Genomic DNA, 14429 nt, shown 5'->3' on the forward strand with positions numbered 1-14429 from the left:
TTATTTCAATTTATTTGCCTAGTTGTACTGCAGCGGTTAAAAAAATAACAATAGGATTATTAATTATCTCCTCGAAAATTTTGTCGCTTCATCGTTTGAACGTTCTTCGATAGCCTATACCGTCCCTCGGGAAAGTTTAAAATGGGCGTTACGAGCAAGATGCCGCTTAGTTTCGCGCCACAACCCATTCTCAGCCGTTGGAAAAGCCTTATTGTCTTTAAGAATATGCATGATGGAAGTATCGATAATGGAAAGAAGAAAAAACAACGAGCTCAATCGACTCCATCTTGAAGAGAGCATTAATTAGCGCGCTTGTAAGAGAATGCATTTTTTTAAACGCAGCACGCACTCTGAACAAATTTGCACGTCCCATCCCACAAATTTCGTCCATAGTTTAACTAAACACATAGCATGGCAATTAACAATTTAGCAAAGGTTATACGCGGGAAAAGGTGGACAAGTTGTTTGTTCCCTACTTAGCAGAAGGCAACGCATTTGGTGTGATCGTGTTCCGCAGTTTGGTGGAACATCGTCTTGTCGCTCGCTTCAGGCGATGGTCTGGTTTGGAAGTATGCGAACATTTCCGTTTCCCATTGTTTCAACAAGGAATTGGCCTTTCTGTTCAAACCTTTTCTAGAAAACCACGAGCAAAACAGTATGGTGGCTAAGACTCTTGTCGCAAACTTATTACAAACCGAAACCAAACTAACATAAATTAAATCAGACGCAAATCTTAGGAGTAAAACAAGTAAGCCTACCAGAAAGCAACACACCGCACGGTGTGGGTAGAAAAACAAAACGTGAACAAACTTTGAAAGTTTTCATATTTTTTGTAAATAGTTTTTAATACATTCAAAACGGAACGCAACGCAAAACTGAACGGAATGGAAACAATGGAACACAACGCAGCGGAAACAGGAAATGATAGTGACCGAACGTCGGTGTGCAGGAGAAACAAGGAAACAAAACAGGCAAATATTGTTTATTTATGAAAATTTAAATAAATTATATATTACGACTAAATCCATCTTCGGGTGTAGCAGAATCCGGTTGGATTGATGCAGGAAAATAAATAAATAAACAAATAAATATGAACAACTAATTCTAGTATGTTGTCCTGCGGTGAACCCACTGCAAAGAACATGGAAGGCGTAACGAATCATTTGAAAGAACGTATTGTCTGGCGTTTATGCGCTTGGGTTAAGGGATTCAGTAACTCGCAGCTGATCAAAGGATGCACTCCGCGATGTTTTGTCTGTCAAGTTTGTCGTCACAACTCCGGCATCATGCATCACGATCTTCGTTGTTCTATTGGAAAGAGGATTTTGTAAGACAGGGTTTACTAATTTGTTTACAATGTACTGACGTACATTGAGTACATGCTTGAATACTCACCGAACAACAAATCATGATTAAATCTGTTCTTACAATACGTGGGCAAAGTTTGCCGGCAGTGATTTCTACACCTGTACAACAGCACCTACGTTTAGGTAAGTGAATATGATAAAGAAGTGTAACGTGCACTTTTAAATTTAGTTGTATACGATTTTTGAAACGTGAAAGAAACGGAAAACAACCAGTTTGGACCAGGTTTCATTAACAAAAGCAATATATGGTCCAGGGGAGATTTCGCTCTGTTGTGTCCCAAACCGGCACAATTTGTTTTGTTACGCAAGTAGTGCCATCGCGTGGAATGATCTGATAAAGTGAATCGAAACAAAATTTAGGTTTTTGCATACTGATCCTCGTGGTTAGAAGCTGGTCATGTAGAAAAACATAATGTTTCGTTTTCATTTATTCAATTAATTTTCCCAATCTAAACATATTCCATGACCAAACAGAATTGCACAACAACAGAGAGCGAGAGATTTGATGGAGAGCGCGTTCTTTTTCGGCTTATTCTCTCTCACTTGCCAAAGTATGTAGAGCTCAGTGAAAGGTAAAGGAAGAGAGAGAATATTGACACTACAGTCAACAATAAACTTTTAGCGGAAATCAACCAAGTACGATTTTACACACCGTATGATTTTTTAGATGATTTAGTTTTATTTGATCAACCTTTCAGCTTACTTATTTTGAGCGGTTTTTTTTCGCTTAATGTAATTTATAAATGTACTGTCAAAAAACATACACGCCATTTTGCCTTGTGACCTATACCTGAAAAAGTATATAAACACTGGGAAGGAGCCTGCGAGATTTTCTTCTCTTTCTCAGACACAGTTTGACAGCGCTTCAGTGCGGATCGCAGTGCTCGGTTGTCCTGGATTAGGTCCGTTTTCGCGGCTTGTTGTCTCCGGTCTGTCGCTCATCCTGAATATCGCTCGATAGCCGTGTGCTGTATTCCGCCCGCCCCTCAAGCCCCTTACCCATACGTATCGGTTTCATCGTGCTAGTTATTCACTTGGCTTGCTTCGATCCGTAGTGTCTCAGCTGGTTACGAGTGCCGGAGGCTGCTCGAGCGAATCCATTGCCCATTTTGAACGCCATCGATTGAAGTGTTGTTTGCCGTCGTCAGTCACGTCACCAAAGCCAACACGACCAGCAGCAGCGCAGTGGAAGATATCAGCTCGAGAAAAAAGTACCGTCTCATCGACCGTCTCCAACAACGCCGCGTGGCGACAGTCACCACATTGCACCGCTGCCACCGCTATTTCTGTCCGCAGCGGCATTAACGCCTTCGACACCGTAGTGTCTGTGAAACTCTGCCGCCGCCTGCGAACCGCTGCTCTCCATCCGTGGTCGTTCGGTGCTCGCGATAAGGAAGTAACTGTACTGCATCTGTGGAACGATTGTCTACTGCAGCAACGGCGCACCATCACCACAAACAACAACCCCGGCAGTGACGTGTCCGAAACAAGTGAATCCAATATGTCGACCACCACGGGCAAACCCGAGTTCCAGCGCTTGCCGAACAACGTGCTCCCGGTGCACTACGAGCTGTCCCTGAAGCCCGACCTGACGGCCCTCACGTTCGAGGGCACCACCACCGTACAGCTGAAGGTATGTAGTAGTACTTGAAGGTGTGTCCGCACCTGTCCTTGGTCGAGCCCCCCAAAATTTCGACTACATCTGCAATCTTTTACCGAACGGTTTGCTTGCCTCCGTTTCGTATGATGCCATGGTTTATCAGCAGTGTATTTATTATCAAAGCCAATACCAAAGATTTAGTCGCCGTTTGTGCGGAAAACAAACCGATTTCTTTTTTAGAACCATCACCACGTGCAGCATCCATTGATGTTGATGCACTCTCAAAGCGATCTAAAAATGAATGTCCAAAATGTGTCCTTCGTATGATGGAGCCGGCATCGCATCTCCGTTTCACAAACACCCTCAAACAACTCGCTGGATACACGATACAGAAACGTGGTTATCACGGCAAACGAGATAACGAGCGTGCATGGTTGCTTACGGGTAATTGCTTCGGCACGATAAGATGCAATTTGTTGTTTCCTGCCATATATTTGGAGCTTGAAAAACACATCGCTTGATGATGTTTGGCTAAGGATTTACATTTTGAGCACTTATTTTTGTATAAATTCCGTCTCAAAGACTATATGCACGAAACAGGAACATTTTGTTACTGTTTAGGTCTATATATAAGCTTCATTTTAATATGAATTTTTATTATCTTAAAACATTCCACCTGAAGTGTAGTTTGGTCTTATTTTAACGCAAAACAATCATGCGTACGTACGCCCAAAACCGTTCCCGAAAGGTCCCGAGGACCGCCCAACCCCCGTTAAAATCCCCTCGATATCAGGTCGTTGACTCGAAAATGCCGCCGAACGTCCCAAATACGTCCCAAACGGTGGTGGTGTCGTTTTTTTCCTCATTTTCGCGACCCCTTTCGCGCGGTGTAAACAAACGCTTCGTCCTGCAAATTTTCGGCCCTGCCGAGGGAACGCGAAACGGTGCGCAGAAAATAACGGTTCAACACAAAGAAAAGCGCAAACAATTTTTCTTCTTCGTCTCGTACACCCGGCTTCCCCAGTGGAAGGAGGAAAATGAAATGCAGTGCATTTTGGTGCATCGGCTGACCCAGCAGCGTGCTGTTTGACGTGGTTGTAGTATGTAAATTCTTCAGCAACATTGGACGACAAAATGATCAACTTCGATCGTTTGAAATGTACGTGAAATGTGTACTGCGCGTTGAGAAGGTAAAACCTTTCAGCAGTGTTTTTTTCTCATCGTGGAACACTCAAAACCATTCATGTCAAATCGGTGAACAAATTTGAAATGAGGAGTTTAACGGCGAAAGAATTGAAAACGAACTAACAGGTTTAAATTGTTCAAACCCGTATGTTATTTTTTCTTTATTATTCTGTATAGAAATAAAAATTCAATTCTGTCGATAATTTGAAGCATGTTTAAAATATCTACAAAAAACTAAAAATCAACACTTTGACAAGAAATTTTAAAAACAATGGGTTTGAATAAGAGTGATTTATAAAACAAACAGGTTTAGGAAAACATACGTGATTAAAACATTAGAGTATCGACCCACGTAGGCTTCCATAAGTTACAGTAAACTCCATATCCCAGCGTGCAAAATCGTTATGCTATTTCGTTCCGTTGTTAACAGTTGTCAATTAGACAGAACGATCGTTCTCGTTTCTCGAGAAAGCATGATGATTTTGCATACTGGGATATTTCGTTGAAGCAAAACAGTTTCGCCATATCTCGGGAACGAACTCTGTACAATGGTGCACACTTTCTTTGGTATCCCGCGTTTTGATGACTATAGAAATGAAACTTTTTACTAAACACATTTTTCTTCCTTTGCAAAGATATACCACAGTCAGCCAACTTAATTGAACATTATTTAACGTGGATTCATTCAATTTATGGAATAATCGCGTATAATCGAGGGTCTACTGTGCTCAAAAAAAAAAAAAAAATGCCCGGAAGAATCACACAAACCACGGCCTTGGAGCACTCCCAATAATCTTAACCTTTTCCAAGCTCTCTCCAGCATATACCAATGTGCAAGTTTGTCGCTTACCTTCCCTGTTTTTGTTCGCTCCACCGTCTTGACCTCGGTATGCAAGATTGCATGCCCTTCGGACTTATGCCGTGCCATACCGATGATCGACCGCCTATAAATGCCTTCGATCGCACAGTGAAAGAATAAGGGAGGAAAAAACTGCGCGCATAGACATCGGAGGATTGCAAATCACGAAAATAAGGGCACCGTTAGGGGAGAGGCGAGTGTTGAGACGCCCGGCGGTACAATGAACGGGCCACATGTTGGTAAATAAAACAACATAACGGTACCGGTTAAAGCCACGAATTAGCATAGCAAAACAGATGGTATACTTCAGTCGCATCGTAACTTTTGTGTTTGTGTGTGTGTGTATGTATGTATGCGTTAGCAAGCATATAGGCGGCGGTAAGTGGGGCAGTTGAGCCTCACGATTCCACCCGTCCCAACATTGCGAAGCCCATGATGCAACGTTTGTATGTTTGGAAGTTCGCGAAAGGAAAGGTTCGAGTTTCGATCGGAAAAAGGGACTTCCCGAAGGGGTGGGTTGGGACACGATCGGAGGGATCGTCGTTTTATTTGTTGTTTTCCTTACTTCGCGATCGCGATCAAGCTGTCACTAGAGTTAGCTTTGTGGTCGTACGAATTGAAACTCTGATTTGATCCGACAAATAAACCGCTTTAGTTCCTAGTCAGCAGTCACGTAATATTTTGAATAACCTTATATATACCACTTGTGGATAAATATTGATAAAACTTGTCGATATACATATTATACATTTTTATTATGCTTTAGCAGAACACCGGCCTTTAAACCATTCGACTGGTGGATGTTTCAAATAAGGGTATGCTTAACTTTCCTTCGCAAGAAGTCAAGCGAGTAAGAATAGAACAACATTCACCGTTCCAACTAGCCAACCTACGGGACCGGTTCCATCGGGTACACCCCATACTTGTTCGTCCAACACGGAATCCCCAGCTTACATTACGGAGAACAAATCATTTGTTTTCTCCCGACACACGTCGTAAAGCGATTCGATTGCCCCTTTGCTCAAAAATGTCACCCCCGGGAATGGAAGCATAATTCAAACGTACCAACAAACCTCAGTCGCCCGGTCGCGTTGGAGTTGGCTACTGAAAAATGGGAGATAAAAATAACAGATACCCAATCGATTCGCTTCGCGGGATCTAATCTGATCCGTCCTCCGCCTATTAACTGGTCCTGACGGGTGTCCGGCGAAGAACGGTTCGATTCATTTCCATATTCCAACGCACCACCGGCGAGGTGCCAACGAGAGCGAACGTGAGGGAGAGAATGTTTGAAACCTCGGGCCCCCCGTTGAATCGATCACAATCGCGTTTATGGATAGACGGGCTAACGGGAGCAATTAACGGTGACAACTTCCTGGACGGGTCGGGCTCGATCCGCCTCAAACGACGGAGCGCGTGCGAACGACTGGGTTTCCGTTTTCCCGGAACGAAAGGGTTTCTCCTGCAAACGGCTCATTTACCGCCAAAAAGGGACGCTAATTTGCGGATGGTTGAATTTGTGCTTTCCAAGTTCACTTTCTACCTTACTGCCGTGGCAGTCGAGCCACGTGTAATTTCACTGATCGTTATTTAGAGATGGATGGAAACTAAAATCAGACAACATTCGAAGCTAATGACGTGCGACGGTGGCTGCTTTGAGTAGTCCTTCGTTAGAATATAATATTAATGGAGGGTTAGGTGGACCTGAACCGAAATGGAACGTCGATCATTCCTCGTATTAGTTTGGGGATCATGCAAATAAATGGTCCACGAAAAGGGGATTGGAGCAGGACTTTTTTTCACCTGCTTTCCGTGTGTTTCGACGATATTTTACCTCATTTTGTAAATGAGGAATACTAATGAGCTACCAATGGAACTGAACACAACACGAAAGTGTTCTTCACTTCTCTAAACGTTTCGTTGTTTAACATAGTACAAACATTAAAACTACATAAACTTTATTTCGAACAAATTAGGTAAACTTTCACCACGATTTGGTCACGACGTGGGGGTGGTTTCTTCCTGGTTCCTATGAAGGTTGCATCAGGAAATGCAGTGCCCTCCGGTAACGCCGAAGATCAAACACGATCGATAATGATCAATTTCATAGGCAAGCGAGAGTATTTTCCCTTCTTTGCCGTCGCCGACCAATCTTTCTGCTCAATAAGAAAAATACCTTCCATTGCAGTCTCGATGCGGAGAGAAAGGTTGAATATGATTTTCCCTCAACTCCGAGCAAATGTCTTCGTGAAAGTGGAGGAGGTGTTCCCGTTGGAAGTTGCGATCGAAATCGCGCTGCGCCCCCAGGAAGCATTTTCTTGTAAAGTTTACCTCCCGAGAGCACGCACGGAAAGAAAGCTTACTTACCTTTTTGTAGGCCGCTCTTTCTAAAGCGACGGCTAGACACAGCGGTATTCGCACGAATATTCCCGCCGTCCAGCGGGAATCCCGCTGGACGACGGGAAACTCCATATGAAAAAAACGGATTTCGTTCCCGCTATGTTTAAAAAACGCGAAACTACGACCCGGCGGGAACGGACGCATTTGCTTAATTGAAACGTTTCATGAAAAGTTTCATTCGCTTGCTACAACAACGTCGGTATGGGCAACGTATATGGATGCGGCCGAAGTTGTTGGAGAGAAACCAAAATGCGAGTAGTCTTCGACGCAAAATTTTGGAGGAGGAACTCAACAACACCATTCATAAACTTTATATTTGATAATGACTCACAATTCCACTTTTACCTGCCGCCAATTTAGATCACGTAAACAAACTAAAACGTAAACAAAGCTTCACTTTGACAGATCGGACGAATAAGCTCGTTCCCGCTGGATATTTTGTCGAATCTGGGCTACTTTTTCCCGTTCCCGCCACCGGGAATTCCAGGCAAGTTTAAACAGCGGTTAATAGTTCTTTCACTTTCACAATCCCTTTGCCGATGAAGTCCTCGGTCAGTACGGAATGACTTTGAATGGGGGCAAATGAAAGCAAAACACAAATGGAATGGGACAGAAAAAATCTCCTCGCCACGTTTCGTTTAAAAATGCTTTCGCATCGAAATCCATACCCAAGGTTTTTGAAAACCCCTTTTTCTGTTTTCTATTTTTTTTGTGCCCTGCCGCTGGTGGTCATAAACAACCGACAAAAATCCTCCACTTCCTGTTCAAAGTTTGCATCGAGCGTGAGAAAATTAGCGCGTTTTATTTATTTTTTTATTTTTTAAGGTCCATATCCACTCGGTTCTGCAATGAATACCAAGCACACTTCGTTTGGTTAAGGTCATCCTCTTGAAAGAAAAGAAATTCAAATCGCGCCTTTTTAGCATAGAAATGCTACAATTTTTGGACACCGATGTCGCAGCAACAACGGCGAAAAACAGTTATCTTATCTCCTATCCAAAGTTTGGTGGAATATCCCTTACGAATCTAAATGATGAAGCAGTTAATTCAGGGTACCTTAATGAACAATATGTGGGTAAAAATTAAAACTCTTTAATTTAAATTAATTTTTGATTGCTTTTGGGTAAAAATGATAAGAAATTACCTATATGAAATAAAAGAAACATTATTGTTTTTACATGATTGATAAATGTTTCATACAAAGGCGATTTTGTTGAATGTTCAAAGTCATGCTCCCTTGGAATCCTGTTGACTTTCAAAATGGTTGAATGAAGTGATCGAAGCGAATAACATCTTTGCATCGTATGAGATATTTTAAAGTTCGTGAAATAATGTTCAGCACCCAAACCCGAATCGACGACGACTGAGAATAAGTGCAGAATCAGTTAATAAGATCATACAATACACGACATAAGGACAGGTTGTCGATCGTACCGAATAAAAAGGTCCTCAAAACAGGTTTTTGGGAGGGCTTTTTAACCGAATTCGCCCGTCATATAGCGGTCATCTTTGCGCGCTTTGTGGCTGACTGACTGACTGACTGACTGTGCCTTCCCATCGGAATTCGATCCGTTTCGAAGCGCGCCGCGGATCGTCCATTAACTCGCTAAAGGTTAGACCACTCCGCCCAGTGTCCGCGTACCGAGGAAGGTACACGCGATCCGTGTTTCGCGAATGCAAGGAAGGAGAAAAACAAGACACAAATCACTGTACATTTAAAGGCCTTTACCAAAACCGGACTACGGGAAATCTGAACGCGAACGTACGGCAAGAAATGAGGCAAGAAAAGGAATCTGACGATCGGTAAAGAAGCAACAACCGATGAATGAAACGAAAGCAAAAGTCTACAACCGCGCGCACCGGAGAGAGACATTCGCTCCATGTTTTTCTACGAGTTTCCTGGCCGATTGGGTACTCGTAAAAGTTCTGTTTGGCGAAAGGTATTTAACAGTGTGTGCTAGAAATGTAGCTACATGGAAGTCTAAACCATTTTTACAGCTTACTAATTTGGGTTTTATCAGAAGATGTTGTTGGTATCCCGCTCAAATACAGTCCTCATGTTTCAATATTTCATATTGCATCGAAGACTTGCAACCGAATTTAAAGTATATTTTGAACAAGAGCAACTTTCAGCGTAACGCTTAACTAATTAGCACTTGAAAATGCCGGTGCAAAAGCATTATGTTTGGCGGCAACGTAAAATGTTGGATATGCACTTTTCACTAAACTTTAGGAATTTTTCTATTTATTGACGGAATATCCTTGGACTGATGAGAGCACACTCTGTCATTTTGAACAACCCGAGACTGCTACAAGTCAAATGGATTTCATTAGAAAGCTCTGCAAACTTTTGGCATAAATATGAAGAGAGTTGCTTTTTCAAGCCTAAATGAAGTATTGTGAAACTCCATCAAACTTTACGTTTTTTTTACAGCTTGACATCCCAGCTCCTGTTTATGTACATTGTACGTGGCCTTTTTGGAGACATTCACATCAGAGGCCATGTTACGGCCATAATTTGATTTTTGTCGAGTTCGTTTCCTGATTGCTTAAATCACTCGTTTCGAGCTCACTGAACGACGTTCTAATGATTTGATATAAGGGAGCGTACATTCAGACGTTTAATTTTTCATCTTAGCCCAGAAAATTTTAATCTATTATTATGGATAAATAGTGAACGGTAATCAAACAAAATTTTCAATGGCTTGTGCAAACACAGTAGAATGTTAGAAAAATATGTAAAAAGTATATGAGGTGCAGTATCTTCACTACGCCTTGATAAAATAAGTGTATGGACATAGTGTAAAAAAAAGGTTTTAAGCGTTAATTTTTTTTGATAGCCTAACTTTGTATTCATTTTCTATTAAACAAGTGTAGATACATCAATAATGTTGGTTTCTTTCCATTTTGCAGGTCAACGCTCCGACGGATCGCATCACGCTGAATGCGCTAGACCTAAAGATCCTGAAGGCGACGGTAACGTTCGGCGAAACGACACTCGACTCGCAGGACATACAGTTCGATGCGGGCCAAGAGACGGCCTGCCTGGTGTTCGGCACTGAACTGCCCGTTGGGGAAGCTTCGCTGGCCGTTGAGTTCACGGGCGAGTTGAATGACAAGATGAAGGGCTTCTACCGGAGCAAATACTTCACGGCCAGCGGCGAGGAGCGGTACGCCGGTGTGACGCAGTTCGAAGCGACAGATGCGCGTCGTTGCTTCCCCTGCTGGGACGAGCCCGCCCTAAAGGCCACCTTCGACATAACGCTCACGGTACCGAAGGACCGGGTGGCCCTGTCAAACATGCCGGTTCGCGAGGAAACGGTCGGCGGTGACGGACTGCGGGTACTGTGCTTCGACCGCACGCCCATCATGTCCACGTACCTGGTGGCGGTGGTGGTGGGCGAGTATGACTACGTCGAGGACAAGTCCGCGGACGGGGTGCTGGTGCGCGTGTACACACCGGTCGGCAAGAAGGAGCAGGGTCGCTTTGCGCTGGACGTCGCTACGAAGGTGCTGCCGTACTACAAGGATTACTTCAACATCGCGTACCCGTTGCCGAAGATGGACCTGATCGCGATCTCCGACTTTTCGGCGGGCGCGATGGAGAACTGGGGCCTTATCACGTACCGCGAGACGTTTGTGCTGGTCGATCCGGAGAACACGTCGCTCATTCGCAAGCAGTCGATCGCGCTGACCGTCGGGCACGAGATTGCGCACCAGTGGTTCGGCAACCTCGTCACGATGGAGTGGTGGACGCACCTGTGGCTGAACGAGGGTTACGCCTCGTTCGTGGAGTTCCTGTGCGTGGATCACCTGTTCCCGGGGTACGATATCTGGACGCAGTTCGTCACCGACATGTACACACACGCGCTCGAGCTCGACTGCCTGCGCAACTCGCACCCGATCGAGGTACCGGTCGGGCACCCGTCCGAGATTGACGAGATCTTCGACGAGATCAGCTACAATAAGGGCGCCAGTGTGATCCGGATGCTGCATCACTACATCGGCGATGAGGACTTCAAGCGTGGCATGCACGTGTACCTTACGCGCCATCAGTACCGCAACACGAGCACCGAGGACCTGTGGCAGGCGCTGCAGGAAGCGAGCAGCAAACCGGTCGGCGCCGTTATGTCCACCTGGATCAAGCAGATGGGCTTCCCGGTGGTGCGCGTCCTCTCGTCCACCGATCTGCCCGGCAACAAGCGGCTGCTGAAGATCGCACAGGAAAAGTTCTGCGCCGACGGATGCCAACCGAGCGAACCGTGCCGCTGGATGATCCCGGTCAACGTGTCCACGCCGAAGTCGGCCAACGCTGTCTCGACCGTGCTCGAGGCGGACACGGCTGACATCACCGTCGAGGGTGTCGGGCCAGACGATTGGGTCAAGATCAACCCCGGAACGATCGGCTACTATCGTACGCAGTATCCGGCCGACATGCTCGATCAGTTCCTGCCCGCCATCAAAGACCAGTCGCTGCCACCGCTCGACCGACTCGGCCTGATCGATGATCTCTTTGCTCTGGTGCAAGCTGGCAAGAGTTCCACCGTTGATGTAAGTCTCAGTTGATGTCGGAAGGATAGGAAATTTTGAAGTCCTTCTTTTAAAAATCATAATCGAACAAACTAGAGTTAGATCGTTTTTTTCTTTCAAGTGAATTTTAGAAAATTCCTAAATATTATAGAATCCCTAAATATTCATAAATTTTTTGCTTAACGTTTCTAATTCGTTGATTTTGTTGAAAGATGCATTCAGATTCATAAATCGGACTCTAGAATGATCGACTATCAATTTACAATGATTTAGGTACACCTTATAGCGCTTAAAAGCGTAATCCTTAACGGTTCGTTTTACAATCCGTTCAAGTTGTTTAAGAAAAATATTTTGAAGTTAAACGAAGCGCTAAATGGGTTAAATAATAACTATTCTATTGCACATAAAAGGGAGTATAGGAATTAACTAATAGAGAGTCGTAGAGAAACAATCTACTTTGAGTTCATGTTTTCACACTTTCATTAACTTTTGAAAACTGTTTCAACAATAACCACAAACAGAATTTGCATATTTTACACATACATATTTAATGACGGCAATTGAAAATAGCATCGGAATCTGAAACCAATTGTTCATTTCTCCTTGTGCTTCTTTTTAGGCCCTCAAAGTGATCGAAGCGTACCGGAACGAGAGCAACTATACCGTTTGGGCGTCGATAACAAACTGTCTGGCGAAACTGCAGCTCCTACTAGCGCACACACCTGTCGCGGAGGAGTTCAATGCGTACGGAGTTCGGCTGTATCGTCCGGTCGCCGAAAAGCTCGGTTGGGACGTGAAGCCGGACGAGAGCCATCTGGATACGCTGCTTCGCTCACTCGTCCTGGGCCGCCTGGTTTCTTTCCGTTGTCCAAAGACGGTGGCCGAAGCGAAGCGAAGGTGATCAATCGCGCCGCATACTGGTGGAACCGTTACGGACTTCAAACTCACTTTCCACTTCATTTTTCTTTTCCATCACAGATTCGCAGAGCATGCGCAAAACAAGAGCGTTCTGCCGGCGGATCTGCGCAGCACGTGCTATAAGGCGGTCCTACAGAACGGCGACCTCGAGACGTACAACGAAATGCTGCGGCTGTACCGTGCCACGGATCTGCACGAGGAAAAGGATCGCATTTCGCGCGCCCTCGGCTCGATCGGTAACGTGGACATCCTGCGCAAGGTGATCGAGTTCGCGATGTCGGAGGAGGTGCGCGCCCAGGACTCGGTGTTCGTAATCGTATCGGTGGCGATGAACCCGAAGGGACGCGACATGACCTGGGAGTACTTCCGCGAGCGCTGGCAGGTGCTGCTGAACCAGTACGAGGGTGGGTTCCTGCTCGCGCGCCTCATCAAGTACCTGACGGAGAACTTTTCCACCGAGGAGCGGGCACTCGAGGTGGAGCAGTTCTTCCGCGAGCACGAGTTCCCCGGAACCGAGCGGACCGTGTCGCAGTCGATCGAGACGATCCGGCTGAATGCGGACTGGTTGCGGCGTGATCTAGACGCCATCCAGGCCTACCTAAAGCAGCAGCAGCAACAGCAGCAAGAATAGAGCGTTGGAAGCGAGAACACCCGCCTCTTTCGATAACCTAACGATATCAGCAGATCTGCAGTGTGCCATCGTTCGCACCGGCCAACAACTTCCCAGCCGGGATAGTCCTCCGGTACGAACGGGAACAGACAAACACCAAATGAAGGAACATTAATTGCCTCAACCAACACCCACCACTCGGACGTTGGGCCGGACCGGTCACCGGCAGAAACAGAGAGCTTGTGTGCGCCGCTAGGCCCTTCGACGCACCCTTGAACTTCATCATTTAACGGGGCCAGATGGAAGCAGGACGCTAGCCGTAGAACAACATCAAACACTGTGTACGTGTGTGTGTGTATGTAACTTTACTGTACTTTTTCTGTTTTGTTATTTTTTCTGTTATGTCTTGTTTACGTGTTGCTGCCATCGGTCGTACGCAGACGTTGCGGAAGCGAACCGTCTTTATACGTTCGTTTGTTAATTTGTAGGTTATCATTATCTAGTGCATTTTCGTTCACCGTTCTCACTCCCGTTTCAATCACATCGCGAGGGGAACACGTGGGGTTGGAATGTGTGCGTGTTAAACCTTTTTCTTACCCCATCGCCCACATTTGTTTGTTGCATTTAAGCCAAAGTTTCATGGGAAAAAATTGACTTGTCTAGCCCAGAGAAAGGACAAGGTAACGACAGGATGATAGTACCGTAGACGTGTATCGATTTGCGAAACCGCAATATCTGTTGCGTGCATTAAACTCTTAACCGTTTCACTCCTCAATGAGCAAAAAGAGGTTCACCAGGGAGAATGTAAGAAGCGTATTATGAACGTATTATAGAAAGTTCTCTAACTTTACGATAAACCTGTTTCGGTAGGCCCCCGAAAAAGAATTAGTTTTGACACCTAAATATCACGAATCATGGACGATTATTTGCAAACGTTATTATTTGCACCGATTGCGCCAA

At 45.0% G+C, this 14429-nt stretch overlaps 1 protein-coding gene across 1 annotated transcript; it reads left to right on the plus strand.

Moving 5' to 3' along the window:
• The first annotated feature begins 1246 nt into the window (after window positions 1-1246).
• On the plus strand, window positions 1247-13498 carry LOC131294064 (puromycin-sensitive aminopeptidase). Its single transcript, XM_058322110.1, has 5 exons — window positions 1247-1327; window positions 2359-3000; window positions 10325-11962; window positions 12561-12838; window positions 12920-13498. The coding sequence occupies exons 1-5, from the start codon at window positions 1247-1249 to the stop codon at window positions 13488-13490; spliced, it is 3210 nt and encodes a 1069-aa protein (XP_058178093.1). The 3' UTR covers window positions 13491-13498.
• The last annotated feature ends 931 nt before the right edge of the window (window positions 13499-14429 follow it).

Source organism: Anopheles ziemanni, chromosome 2, assembly GCF_943734765.1.
Source record: "Anopheles ziemanni chromosome 2, idAnoZiCoDA_A2_x.2, whole genome shotgun sequence".
Lineage (NCBI taxonomy): Eukaryota > Metazoa > Arthropoda > Insecta > Diptera > Culicidae > Anopheles > Anopheles ziemanni.

Coding starts and splice junctions, on each gene's coding strand:
- LOC131294064 (XM_058322110.1), top strand. CDS start 1,247: ATGTTTTGTCTGTCAAGTTTGTCGTCACAACTCCGGCATCATGCATCA. Junction 1,328..2,358: donor TCTATTGGAAAGAGGATTTT/GTAAGACAGGGT, acceptor CCGCCCCTCAAG/CCCCTTACCCATACGTATCG. Junction 3,001..10,324: donor CCACCACCGTACAGCTGAAG/GTATGTAGTAGT, acceptor TCCATTTTGCAG/GTCAACGCTCCGACGGATCG.